Source organism: Mustela nivalis (genome assembly GCF_964662115.1).
Source record: "Mustela nivalis genome assembly, chromosome: 2".
NCBI classification, from domain to species: domain Eukaryota; kingdom Metazoa; phylum Chordata; class Mammalia; order Carnivora; family Mustelidae; genus Mustela; species Mustela nivalis.
Genome location: NC_139021.1, coordinates 99,286,229 through 99,300,168, shown reverse-complemented (window position 1 = coordinate 99,300,168; position 13,940 = coordinate 99,286,229). Strand labels below are relative to the sequence as shown.

At 49.4% G+C, this 13,940-nt stretch overlaps 1 protein-coding gene across 1 annotated transcript in view; it reads right to left on the bottom strand.

Moving 5' to 3' along the window:
* The window catches only part of TBCE (tubulin folding cofactor E), a 61,642-nt gene that overhangs the window by 2,565 nt on the left and 45,137 nt on the right, over positions 1 to 13,940 (bottom strand). Inside the window, exons 4-14 of the mRNA XM_082720740.1 lie at positions 13,322 to 13,410; positions 10,406 to 10,505; positions 8,103 to 8,205; positions 6,639 to 6,715; positions 5,435 to 5,530; positions 4,816 to 4,880; positions 4,655 to 4,719; positions 3,105 to 3,257; positions 2,390 to 2,543; positions 817 to 885; positions 221 to 280 (exon numbers count right to left, since the gene is read on the bottom strand). Of these exons, the coding sequence (XP_082576866.1) occupies positions 221 to 280; positions 817 to 885; positions 2,390 to 2,543; positions 3,105 to 3,257; positions 4,655 to 4,719; positions 4,816 to 4,880; positions 5,435 to 5,530; positions 6,639 to 6,715; positions 8,103 to 8,205; positions 10,406 to 10,505; positions 13,322 to 13,410 (1,031 nt within the window). The remainder of the gene's footprint in view (positions 1 to 220; positions 281 to 816; positions 886 to 2,389; positions 2,544 to 3,104; positions 3,258 to 4,654; positions 4,720 to 4,815; positions 4,881 to 5,434; positions 5,531 to 6,638; positions 6,716 to 8,102; positions 8,206 to 10,405; positions 10,506 to 13,321; positions 13,411 to 13,940) is intronic.

Genomic DNA, 13,940 nt, shown 5'->3' with positions numbered 1-13,940 from the left:
AAATAGGTCATTGTTTAACAAGACTTTCCTACACAAGCTGATAAGGGTACAGGAGACCTGAGCTTTTGGGGGTTAGGACGCGTTGTATTTTAGATCATAAAAGGTTAGTGAAAACCTAGAAGCTCCAAAAGTCCACACTTCTAGATACTTTCTACCAGCTGACTCATGCCTAGGCCAGTGATTCCTAAGTGTAAGCAGACAAAAGTCCTGTTTTTCTTACCTGGCAGTCGTTTCTCTAGGACTTTCTGATCAACTTGATTAGGATATTTTATCTTCAGTGCTTGAAAGAAAAAAAGGGAAAAGACTGAGAGCTAGTGTAATAAGGGTTCAAACTGCACACACCTGAACCGCACCTGCCCCAGGATCCAACTGTAGGACCACCGGGCTCAGATCCTAATACAGGAACAGCTCTTACTGATTTTGAAAATTCCTTCTACTAATTCTTCACAGAATTAACAATTAGCAACAGTTATTCACAGAATTGACAACAACAGAAAGCGCTGGACCAACATTCCAGTGCCTCCCCTGCTCCCTGCCGACTCCTGGCCTGACCATGTAGCCGGCCTCCCCGTGTAAGAAAGTCACACATTTACAAACCACAAGTCAGCACACTTCTCACACACCCAGCCCCAGTTTCTAACAGTTGAAAGCATGGGAACTGCCAAAACTTTGATACAACTCAGAGATGTTCGAGAATTCATCCTTTCTTTTAAAAGTGCATTATTCCAGGTACCTCTTAAGAGAAACCAACTGTCCCTATCTGTGTCAGCGCCCAAAGACGCACATACAAGTAAGCGGTCTTTGTGCGGTTCTTACTTAGTAGCTGGTTTTTGAGCAAAAACGGCTGTTGTGTCTTGAGTTCCCCGTCTTCAGGCGCACCATATTCTGTGCAAGAAGCATAAACACGGATCACGATAAACCAGGCCCCTAGAAGGAAAAACACAGGCGCCAAAACGACCCCCGTAGCCTTTTCCTTCCTGGAGCAGCTGTGCCGCTCACCTGGGACCTGTCCCCTTCACTGGGCTACTTGTTTATTTGATGGGGGACAGCCATGGCCAGCCACCGCGTCCAGGCAGCCACCCTACACCCCCCACCCCCCGACTTCGCAGCGCCTAACAGCGCCTGCCTCCCCAAAAAGACCGCGTCCCACCTCCCAACCCGCGAGACCAGGCCGTGCCTCCAGAGCCCTAAGACGCGGGGTCAGAGCTCCGCCTTCATGAACAGCTCCCTCGTGTTAGGGGTCCTGAGCAAGAACCCCGAGACCAGATGGGACACAACTCAAGGGACATCTTCAGGTGTCAGCCAGATGGCGCCACGCCAGGCTGGGTGCCCAGGCCCATCCCTCGCCTGGAAATGCAGCGTCAAGGGGCGGTGGCGGGAGGGCAGGCCTCACCTGCGCGGGCTCGTGAGGGACCCACCGGGGCCTGCGTTTCTCCCAAGGCTGCGCGAGAGGCCGTGTCTCCCCTCAGGGCCTTCTCAGCGGCCACCCGGAGGGAGCCCGACCCGCGCGGCTGCGGGACAGAAGCTCTCCCCCCCCCCCCCCCCCCCCCCCCCGGTGATTCGGGTTCCCAGAAACAGCGGGAAACCGGCGGCTCCCAGGCGGGATGGGAAAGCGCCCCCCCACCAGGCAGCTTCGCGTCCTCACGGCCAGCGCCCCAGCCGGAGCGTTCCACAGCGAGCGGCACCCGGGAAACGGGTTTGAGAAAGAACGTCCCGGGCCCGTGACATCTGGAGTGACGACGAAGTCAAAACGGGGAGTACGGCAGGGACGGAGTCGCCAAGTGGGGGCTTCAGGGCCTGAGGACCCAGGCGGGGAAGGTAAGTAAGCCCAGGGCGGGGGCGGGGAGGGCCGGGGGTGGGGGCGCCCTCGAGCCGCGTGGACTCGAGCCGCGTGGAGGGGACCGGACACGCTGGTCGCCACTGCCCGGGGAGCTTCGATAACACCCGGGCCCGGCTTCGACCTTAACACGCTCCGCGCGCTCCGCGCGTGCAAGGTCCGCAGGCTCGGGCGGAGCCGCCGCTGCTCCTGCCCCCGCCCAGGAGGGGTCGCCCGCCCTTCCGCGGCGGGAAGCGGGGTGAGCTCGGGCAGACGGGAGGGCCTTCCACCGCAGGGCTGCCCCCCGCCCCAGCGCCCCGATGCCGATCTCAACCTTCCAGCAGGCCTCCGACTCCCCGCGCTCCCTCTGCGGAGCGAGGCTGCGGACTCTGCCCTGAAGAGGCCAGTTCGAGTCTGGCTCCTGGGCTTGCGGCACGGCCCCAGCATCGGGCCAAGGGCCCGTTCGGAGGACCCCACGCCCCTAAGAACAGCAGGGCCACTAGGGTCCCCTCAGACGCCCCGCGGCCGGGGCTGCAGGGGCGGTGCGGTGTGGGCTGCGGGCCACACACGTACTGAGGCACAGCGACTGGTACCGGGGATGCTCCGCGAGGAACTCCGCGTGGGGCCGGTTCCGGTCGGGGTCCTGGTGGCCGCCGGCTGCCTTCCACTCGTTGCCGAACGCCTTCCGGTAATCGAGCTCGGCGCCGCGCCTCTCCTCCGGCGGGATCTGCGGGACAAACGCGGTCTGTGCTTTGTGCCCTGCCCTGCCGCTCGCTGAGGGACGGTCATCACACAGAGAGTGACGGGGCATCTCTTCTTACCGTCCCTTCCAACAGGGACAGGCTTCAGGAGCTGACAGCGGAAGGAGGTAAGAACTTCGTCCTACATTTTCCTCATGAGTGTGCACAGCCGGCGTCCGGCCCGCAGGTGCACCCCTGCCCCCACCCCACCCCACCCACCTCGGAGCACACTGTTCCCGGCAGGCACACTGTTCCAGGCAAGCACCGTGGGGCCAGCAAGGCCCTGCCCTGCAATTTCTTGAGAGCAGTGGCTGAGAAGAGGAGGACAAGCTCTCTGGCTCTTCCTCCTGTAATCCCAAGACAAAGGAGCAAACCTCGATGCGCCAGGCCCCTTCTCAAAATATCCGAGCAACAGGCTTCTCCGGGACTGGGCTCGTCCACGCCACCTCCTGAGGAGCCTGGAAGAGCCATCATGCTTCAGGCGCAGGACGATTCTGATCTTGCGTTTCCTGTGCTAAAAGGCATCAGATCCTGAAACCAGCACTCACCTCGCATTTGTTCAGGGTCTTCAACTGACCGATTTTGGCGATGATGAGCCCACGCGTGGTATGTGCCGCTTTGCTCCCTTCAGTCAGGGGGTTTCTGCTGCAGGACAGAGCCTGCAGACTCGGTAACTTATCCAGCTCGTTGATAAACGACCACTGAAACCCAGCAAAAGAGAATACATGAAAATAAACATGTTTCAGGCTCATTTCTTGGAGTATGTGAACTAGCAAGAGAAAAGGAAAATCCCCCCATTCCAACCCGAGGTGCAGGATTGTCCTTATGCACGGAACACCCACTAGACACAACACACTTTTACTCTAGAACCATGTCACGTACAATGACAGTCTGCTTACTGTGACTTAAATTAAGTTCTTTCGTAATACTTTAGGGTTTTCTGAGGAGAAGCATTTCTCTTTCAATTTAAAATATTTAAAAGCTTCTGCACAGCAAAGGAAACCAGCAACAAAACTAGAAGGCAACCTACAGAATAGGACAAGATATTTGCAAATAACACATCCAATAAAGAGTTAGTATCTAAAATGTAAAAGGAACTTAGCAATCGCAACACCCAAAGGACAAATAATTCAATGAAAAATGGGCAGAAGACATACACAGATATTTCTCCAAAGACATCCAAATGGCCATCACATGAAAAGATGCTCAATATCACTCACAATCAGGGAAATGCAAGTCAAAACTACAAGGAGAGATCACCTCACACCTGTCAGAATGGCTAAAATCAACAACACAAGAAAGAACAGGTGTTGGCGAAGATGTGGAGAAAAGGGAACCCCCCAACACTACCCTTGCGCACTGGTGGTGGGAATGCAAACTGGTGCAGCCACTGTGGAAAATCACAGGGAGGTTCCTCAAAAAGTTAAAAACAGAACTACCCTATGATCCAGTAATCACACCACTGGATCTTTACTCAAAAAATACAAAACACTAACTTTGGGATACATGCAACTCTATGTTCACAGCAGCATTATTTACAACAGCCAATTCACAGAAGCAGCCCAAGTGTCTATTGACTGATGACTGAAGATGTACGTATATACAATGGAATATTACTCAGCCATAAAAAAAAATGAAATCTTGCCATTTGCAACAACATGGATGGAGCTGGAGAGTATTATGCTAAGCATAGTAAGTCAGTCAGAGAAAGATAAAGATCGTATGATCTTACTCATATGGAATCTAAGAAACAAAACAAACAAAAGAGAGAGACAAACCAAAAAAAAAGACTCTTAACTATAGAGCCCAAACTAATGGTCACCAGAAGGGAGGTGAATGGGAGATGGGGGAAAGAGAGTGTAGACTAAAGTGTACTTAGCTTGATGAGGCCTGAGTAATGTGTGAATGGCGGAGTTACTATACTGTACACCTAAAACTAACACAACACTGCATGTTAACTATAGTGCAGGTAAAATTAACTTTATGAAGCATATTTTTAAAGTGAAGTAAATATTTTGTAATGGAAGGAATTGACAAACTTCTCCTGAGAGTGGAAACAAGGGCTCATGAGGTACGTACATTCCGCAGAAGCCCTTACTTGTGATATCTGATTGTCATTCACGACGAGGTACTGCAAGGAAGGAAACATGGATGTCTTATGCCCTAGAGAAAAAAGGGGAACGAAGTTACACAGAAGTAAAAGAAAGAGCTCAAGTATGAGGTACTGGGCAGGGGAGGGGAGCTAGTGATCTCACATACCAGTTCCAGCATCTGGAAAATGTATAGAAGAAAGTCCAATGTCAGAAAGGATAAGTTGTTCTAATCTGAAATTTAAAATGTTAAATTTGATTATAAAGCGCAGTAGAAAATGCTACAGCCTATCAACCAGACTGCATCTGTAATATTTCCCCCACACACTAGGTTCTCATGCCACGTGAAACGCTGAGAAACAGTGCTGTATGGGGCACACGGAGTGGACTCTAGAATGTGCTCTGAGGGTTCTACAGTCGCCTACCGGTTCCTGGTGCCCGCGGCTGTGCTACGTGCTCATGGGTCTCAGAGAGGAAAGAGACATGGTCTAACTTCCCAAAAGGCAATGAATGAAGACTTTGGACATCAGCACGAGGGCCAAATTATTCATTCTTCAGTTACCTACTGCAGATGTAGACTAAAGTGTATGAGGTTTGCAGGGACATGGTCCGCATAAATGCAAATAAAAATGTCCCAAAGGGACTTCCTCAGTTTGTGAAGGCCATCATCATCATCATCATCATCATCATCATCATCACATTTCCACCGAGAAAGCAAAGATAGGATAAGATCCATTTACTAACCATTTCTAAGCACTACTGCAAGCAGCAGTGAAGAAGCAAATTACCTGGGCAGATAGGCTATTAGAAACAGCTGATTTTCATCAATTAATTGATTAGAGGAAAGATCTAATAACTTGACTGTCTGCAGGACATCAGCTGGCCTGTATGGAAAATAAAAACGTTTCAATGTGAATTTCATCTCTTAATTGTTTTTTGAAGATACAGCTTTTAAGTACCTGCCTTTAGTGTAAAGGAGAGGGAGGGGTGGGAGGCAGGTGAAGAGCGCCACACCAGGGGAACGGGGGGCCCTGATGGTGATGGAAACGTTCTGTCTGGACCGGACCGATGTCAGGACCCTGCCTGTGATATGGAACCGTAGCTCTGCAAGATGTTACCGAGGGCATGGATCTGGGTCATGGGTACAGGGGATCTCTGGGTAGTCTTTCTGGTAACTGCATGGGAATCTCAAATTATCTCAAAATAAAAAGTATAATTTGAAAACACCTAGGTGGCTAGGTGTCTTCAAACACCTAGGTCACCTGGTGGCTCAGTCGGTTGAGTGTCCGACTCTTGGTTTTGGCTCAGGTCATAATCTCAGGGTCATGAGATCGAGCCCCGAATGGGGCTGGGTGTGCCTTTCCCTCTGTTCCTCCCCCACTCACTTGCTCTCCCTCCCTCCCTAATAAACAAATAAAATTTGAAACAAAAATAAAAACACCTGCAATTGTTGGTATAGAAAATAGCTCCATACAGTAAAATCTCATTAACTTGAATCTGTTAAATGAGAATTTGTTGTAAATTTGCCCACGTTTAGTTTTAATAATAATTTAATGATAATCAACAAAAGAGAAAGACAACATGTTTAACTTACTTAAGGAGAACAAACTTTTACATATACCCTGGTCCATCAACCTTCTGCAGATAATGCTACCCAAAACGCATTATTTGAAAAAAAGATTAAAATGCATTATTTGATCCTTATAAAGCATTTCCTACAGAACCTCCATTTAGAAACAGAAATTAAATATATTTCTGTGAAACTAATAAAATTCTTGTCTTCAAATATATTTAACTCAAGGCTCTCACTCTGATGGGCTTTTCCTCAATCAGGACCAATGATCACAGGTGCCCTACTTTGTAAAGAATAAGCAGGTTTCTAATTCTCACTAGCAAATCCTTTAAAAAGAAAAACCAGTGTGAGGCATCATTGAGACGGTTCATTTATTCAGACTACATGGCGAAACATGGACAGAAGTAAGCCTTTGTTACCTTTCCGAAATGAGGAGATCGTTAGACTTGAGGTATAGCTCCTCAAGGACCGGCCACCCAGCGGCACACTGGACCACCTGGAGAGAAACGGAGTTCAGGCTGGAGCAGCCTCTCTTACATGTTTCTTCCTGTGTGTTAATTACTATTATCTCCACTTTAACTCAGCTCCCTTACTGTTTTAGAAACAAAATGTCCTATGGACACTTCATCACGGACTCTAACTCGGGCCAGGAGCACTGGTGGGCTGGCGACAAAGTGTTTCGATAACATGGGAGCGTATACAGTCGGCGCTCTGGCAGCTGTGAATGCATCCTCCAGGGATGTGCGAGGACTGCAAAGTGGATGTGCAGACATGCACTGCGCACACTCTTAGCACGTGACATAGTTTGCTCCAGCGAAGGAAGGAACTTGATGTTAAACGCCGCTGCTCAGTTCCCAATGCCGACCCAGGTGTGCAAAGAATAGACTCATCAGACGGTGTTTCCCAAACTATTTCTGCGTTTTCGCACTTGAACTTCACCACCATCTCTAGCACCTGAATTTCTATGTGCCCCGCCTATTCTCAGGCTAACTCTAATCCCATCTCCGAGGAAGGAGCGCTAGGATGTACATGCACCAGTAAAGGCAACTGGTCTCTACGGGAGGCTCCTCAGTGGCATTTCAAAGACAAGGACTTTGTGGGGAAGGTATGTATCTGCGAAAACGGAATATACTGGGCACATGTACAGGTCACCTCTGATGGAAAACAGCAGTGCCAGATAGAAGTTCCAAATGCTGCCGGGCAAAATACCCACTAGTCCACTTTGAACCCAGCTGTACATGATGAACAGTGGATTCCAGAGCTAAACTTTAAATGAGAAAAGGATGCGAGAATCTTCTGGCAGCTCTGCCTTGGAGCACATGCAGAGAAGCTCCATCAAGAGCTTTCAAGAGAAGCTAAGCTGAGGGTTCTTCAAGTTCGGCGTAAGTTAACTCCACCCCACTATGGAGTGCTACAGTCCAGAAAGACACCAGAACAATGCAGAAGGAGCCAAGAGAGAAAATCCCAATCCCAAAATATAAAACTTTACTTCACTGCAATGATTCTGTAACTCCTTTCAGTGAGGCAGTTTAAAGAATCCTATTGTTTGGGGCGCCTGGGTGGCTCAGTGGGTTAAGCCGCTGCCTTCGGCTCAGGTCATGATCTCAGAGTCCTGGGATCAAGTCCCACATCGGGCTCTCTGCTCAGCGGAGAGCCTGCTTCCCTCTCTCTCTCTCTGCCTGCCTCTCCATCTACTTGTGATTTCTCTCTGTCAAATAAATAAATAAAATCTTTAAAAAAAAAAAAAAAAAAAAAAAAAAAGAATCCTATTGTTTGGATAACAGGATAATTAGAACCAAGCCACAGTTGTGCTTCCATTCTCTATTAAGCCAAGAATTTTAAATTTCTTATTTCTGGGTAATAAATTGGAGAAATAGGATTACCTCCGCCCATGTTATTCCTGTTCGGTTAAGGACTAACACCTTCAGTGCAGGAAATGTTCCGGTTCGAACTGGTGAACCCGAGGGAAAGCTGAGTTTATTCTCACTGTGTAGAAAAAGAAGTCACAATGTGTTGATCACCCACTCCCCAGGAGGCCCAAGTGAAAGTCCCTAAAAGCAACAATGTGGGATTTATTTTTTTAAAGATTTTTACTTATTTATTTGAGAGAGAGGGAGTGAGAGAGGGCTTGAGATGGGAGAAGGTCAGAGGGAGAAGCAGACTCCCGAGGGAGCTGGGAGCCTGATGGGGGACCCAATCCCAGGACTCCAGGATCATGACTTGAGCCGAAGGCAGTCGCTCAACCGAGCCACCCAGGTGCCCAACAACTTGGGATTTAATAGCAGGCATTTGGTTTGTTTCGACCTTAAAGCGAAATTAATTAAAAGCCAATGGAGTCCAGGCTACCTCATTTTTAGTATTTGCGATGCATGACTTTTTGGTAGCTGACATCCACAGATGTTCTCCGAGGGCCGGGGCAGCTGGCTGAAGCGTAAGCCTCAGGCGTTCGTAAGGTCAGCGTCTAGCTTCGCAAGGCAGACTCTGGACACCACAAAATCCAGCGCCCTCTCAACTGCCCTACTGATAGGCTGCCCCAGGAGCTACAGTCCCGCTCCTCCAGGGTCTCGAAACCACTCTCTCGCTATCAGGATGGATAAAATCAGTCACTGCCTTCTCGGTACTCTCTTGTGATCCTGATCTCAGATAGTGCTCAATCCTGAGTCATTGTGAAAGAAGGTACCATGAAAACACATGAACCCCTATTTCCAGAAGAGGAGATGCCAGGGGTCAGAGGACACCCTCCACCCTATCTGGAGCACCACTGAATCAGGCCTGACTCTCCGCTCTCACTGACCTGCCTGAGCCAGGTAGGTACCAGCCTCCTGTCCACACCAGGCTGGCTTGAGGACTTTCATACTTCCCACCTGGCTGAGCCCTCGGGGAATCAGGTTCTAAGACTGAAATTAACCAAGCATTGGAAGAGGCCGGAAAGACGGGGCCATTAGTGAAACATGCAGCTTGGTGGACAATCCTTATCAGAACTGAAGGAGACAGCATTCCAACGAAATTGCTCATTCCTACAGCAATGAAGTGCCAGAAGCTTCAGAACAAATAAGCACTCTTCACAGCCCCTCTCCTACTCCCCAGTTAAATACTGACTCCCCCAGAAGGCCCATCCTTCATGGGTAGCCTCACAAGAGACACCAAGATCTTCCAGCTCGATAGGTCAACCCTCCCTCAGTCAATCAAAAGACTCCCCCGTCCAATACCCCAGAAAAGGGGCACCTAACTAGATCAGTCAATAGAGTATGAAACTCTTCTTATCTTGAGGTTGAGACTCTGAGTCCCTCGTTGGGGGGAAAGCTTAAATATAAATAAGTAATAAGTAACTGGTGGTCCAGTTAAGTGTCACATGTTGTGATGAACACTGGGTGTTATACACAACTAATGAAACGCTGCACACATACTACATCAAAAACTGATGATGGGGGCGCCTGGGTGGCTCAGTGGGTTAAAAGCCTCTGCCTTCAGTTTGGGTCATGATCCCAGAGTCCTGGGATCAAGCCCCATATCAGGCTCGCTGCCCGGCAGGGAGCCTGCTTCCTCCTCTCTCTCTGCCTGCCTCTCTGCTTACTTGTGATCTCTGTCAAATAAATAAAATCTTTAAAAAAAAATGATGATGTACTATATGTTGGCTAATGGAACAATTTAAAAATTTAAATTTAAAAAATAAATTGATTTTTTTAAAAGTGTCTGACTCAGTTTCGGCTCAGATCATCAACTCAGAATCACGGGATCAATCCCCGAGTTGCACTCCACGCTGGGCACAGAGCCTGCTTAAGACTATCCCTCCCTCTACCCCTCTACCTCTACGGGCACTCAAAACAAAACAAAACGGGGCACCTGGGTGGCTCAGTGGATTAAAGCCTCTGCCTTCAGCTCAGGTCATGATCTCAGGGTCCTGGGATCGAGTCCCACATCAGGCTCTCTGCTCAGCAGGGAGCCTGCTTGCTCCTCTCTCTCTGCCTGCCTCTCTGCCTACTTGTGATCTCTCTCTGTCAAATAAATAAATAAAATATTTAAAAAAATTAAAAAGGTCTAGTTTTTAAAAAAGAAGAAGAAGAAGAAATTAAGCTTAAATTCCACTGAGCTGTGTTTCCCTCTCTCCCACAGAGATGCCATGAGGGAATGAGGACACGTTGGGGTTTTCATAACAGGTGACAAATGGACACCCATGAGCTCATACCTGAGATTAAGAACTTCCAGATGTTTCAGCTGATCAGCAATATCTAGGACTTCATCCCACGAGGACAACAGGTTTCTTGACAAATCTACTTTTCTGATACCTCAAAGCACCCATTAAGGAAGAGTAAGATGGAAAGAGTCACACAAAACAGAACAGTCGTCACTTCTGAATTCCAGAGAAGGGATCTTTACCTTCTCACTTTACACCCTCCATTCTGCTTCAAATGTTTCCAGGAACACACGCTACTTTTACCTTTGTAAGTCACCCACTTTTCATTGAGAAACAAAAACATTCACTGTCATATGCTGCAAATTTGAGACAAACCTCTACAATCAAGTAGGTAAGAACCAAAGGTCCTAACCAAGGTGAAACCATTCTAGCAATATCCAGCAAAAAGAGTGGGGAAAAAAAAATGGTGGTGAGTTTGCTTTATGTCTCGTGCCAGGCAATCCCTCCAGCGGTCGCCTCATAGCCACGGGTCATTCTCCTGTGGGGCCTCACTCTGCTCCAACCTGCAAGAACCCCCAAGTCCCCCAGCCGCACCTCCAGAACAGACCATGGGGGTTAGCGCGGACAAAGGTTCTGAAGTGCTAAGAATGATTTGGGAATTCAGAGAAGGAGAAATGAGCAGGACAGAGAGAAAAAGGTACCTGAGCTGAACATCTCAGGGGAGCATGGTGCCATCAAGAGGGGGTGCAGGCAGAGAGACGGAAGAGAAGCCTGGGGCAGGACTGGACCTTCTGAGGAGGGTCTTTCGCACAACTCTGCTGTGCTGGGAACCGTTCATTCTTCTGTTCCACGACCATAGGGAGGGGACCAAGAGCAGAGCAGCGAACTCAACAGTCACAGTCGGGGAGACAGCGATAAGCACATGCCTCTGCAGTACCTACAGACAGGCTCATAGTAGCAGCCACAGACGCAAGAGAGGGGTGTGTGGGTACGTTATATATGCTGGTGGTGGAAGACCGTCTTCTCGGAGAAGGTGCCATCTGAGCGGAGACCACAGGCAAAGAGGAATACCATCAGGGAGAAGAGCATCTGGGCAGAGAGAACGAGACGAGCCGAGGCCCTGAAGTTAGAACGGGTTTAGATAAAGGACGTGGGAGGTGCTGGAAACGAGGGCACAAAGGCCGCAGGGGCTAGGCCACACCTCAGGCCACACCTAGGCCAGGAAATCTTGGCTAGTCTCTGACTGAAATGGGAGCTTCTGGGGTTCTGGACCCACCTGCAACTGCTGGGCAGGGTGCTTTCATGCCTCACGGTCAGACTCCAGCCACCTTTCATTTCCGTGATGTTGCTAGCTCTGGACAACGGGGCTGGTCAGCAACGGCAGGAATCCAGTAATCCTTCACTCGCTCATACTCTCTCATACTCACACCTGCTGGTGATCCAGAGCACAGAGACGACCCACCCTCTGAAATCAGCTCTAAACAAGCTGGCAGTTGTCACACAGTGCCCCGCACGCACACACGCACAGGCTGTCGGCAGTACTTGGTTCCTGCTCACAGGCCCAGACTCCCCTGACGCAGAGCCAGCTGGCAAAGCAGGAAGGAGCTCAGACCTCTCCAGAGGAGCTTCCCAGGCCCGGCAAGCTCAGGGCCTGAGCGCTCCTGCAGTCTGATGTCCCAGCAGAGCGAATGACCTCAAATGGGGCCACTCCAAAGGGACAACTAGATTAGACACAGGCAAGACTTGCACTGCAGGCGAGAATTCAATCAGCAACTGGAAGACATCGATCTCTCTACCTGGAGGTATCAGCCCTCCCTTGATCATCTCATGAAACCGCATTTCTTCAAGACTCCTCAGCAAAGAACAGCATCAGCAAGCAAGATGCATGCTGACTCCCCAGGACCCTGCTGACAACTCTGAGCAAATAGTTGCCATTCCCAAACCCACCTACTGGCCATATCTCCGATATGCTGAAAATAAATCTTGAACCACCCAATTCCCAATCTTCTAAAATCACTTAGTAGCTGGCCGGGCAGATCACAGAATGTTCCAAACGCTGCCCGTGGCATTCTGCTCCTTACCCAACTACTCCATCCACAATGCTTCCACTGTCCACGGGGGAAGGGACAGCACCGGTTCAGCTCGCTGGGGCCCACAGAGGGGCTGCTCACAAGCAAGGTGACCGGTCCTGACTGAGGGAGGCACAAAGCATACAGTACAGGGACAGCTCAGAACAGCTGGCTAGAGACTACTGCTCATGCGCCATCTCTGCCCCCCAGAGAACACGGATTATAAACTATCTTTGGCATAAATTATTACACAGAGATGAGGCAGGCTTAAAGAATTGAGAGAAAAACTTTGAAAGTTCGAGAAAATCTCATTCATTTGCCAGGGGGATTTTTCATTTAAACTTATCTCCTATATTCTTAGTTGTGGGCATGAAAGCAATGCAGGGTAAACACAAACCAAAAACTCTTCTAAGAGAAGGTAGAGAAAACTTTGGAAGCGCCTGTTTTGAGGGATCATGACAAACGGTGTGCAGCTGCGTGCACCAGGAAGGCAGTCCAGGTGGGCTGGTGTGGGGGGCCCCGGGGTGCGGTTGAGGCCTCCGGCTCCCCCTCTCTCTCCCTGTCCACACTGGATGGTCTGCACACGAGACAGCTGCCTGGGTGCTCTGTCTGCACTCAGGAGCAGGCTAACGGCTTGGGGCAGAAGGCAGGTGCCAGCCACATCTGGCCTGTGTGAGGAGCCCTATCCAGACATTTCCTTGGCTGGGGGGAGGCCCGCTGCCTCACCTGAAGGCAGAGGGGTCCGGGAAGATAAATAATCTCCTATCGCGGCGACCGGCACACGGAAGCCAGAGAGGCCCTGAGGAAGAAAGTTGGGCAGAACAGACACCGGAAAGGTTCCTGGCTGTGTCCCATATGAGCTTCAAGTCCAAAGTCAGGTTCTCAGTGAAAAGGATACTAGGACACGCTTTGGCAATTGCTCCTTTGTCACCAGCACCATTCACGGCACAGTTCCTCAGAGAAATTTCTTGCAACTTGCTCAGCTGACTGCATGAAAAACACAGAGTTCACACGTATGGATAAACACGGACACGTCCACTGGCCCTTTAAAAAGTTAAAAAGCATTTCCTGTAAGAAGTTACCAAAAATAACCAATACCAGTACCCACCAGCCAGTTTCAGAAATAACGCTTTACTAAAAGAGAAGAAAAAGAAAGTGTTACAGACACTACAAATATAGCTGAAGTCCTTCGTGTCCCATTCCAGCATGTTCCTTCTTCCTCTGCTCCCCCACACTCGGTGTTTGTTTAAACAGAAGCACAGAATAGTCTGACTGCACGTTTCCATGTCCCTAAACAATCATAGCATTTCATCTATAATGAAACGGGATATAAATGGTATCCTAGTGTATGTATCCTCCTCCAAGCTACTTTCCCCCAACAGTATATTGTTCAGCAGTGAGATTTAGCTACGTCAACCCATGTGCTCCAGAGCATTTGTTTCCATGTCTTGGAGACCACAATTAATCTGTTTACTCCTCTGCTGACAGTTATATTATTCCCAGCAGGACTGAAGTAA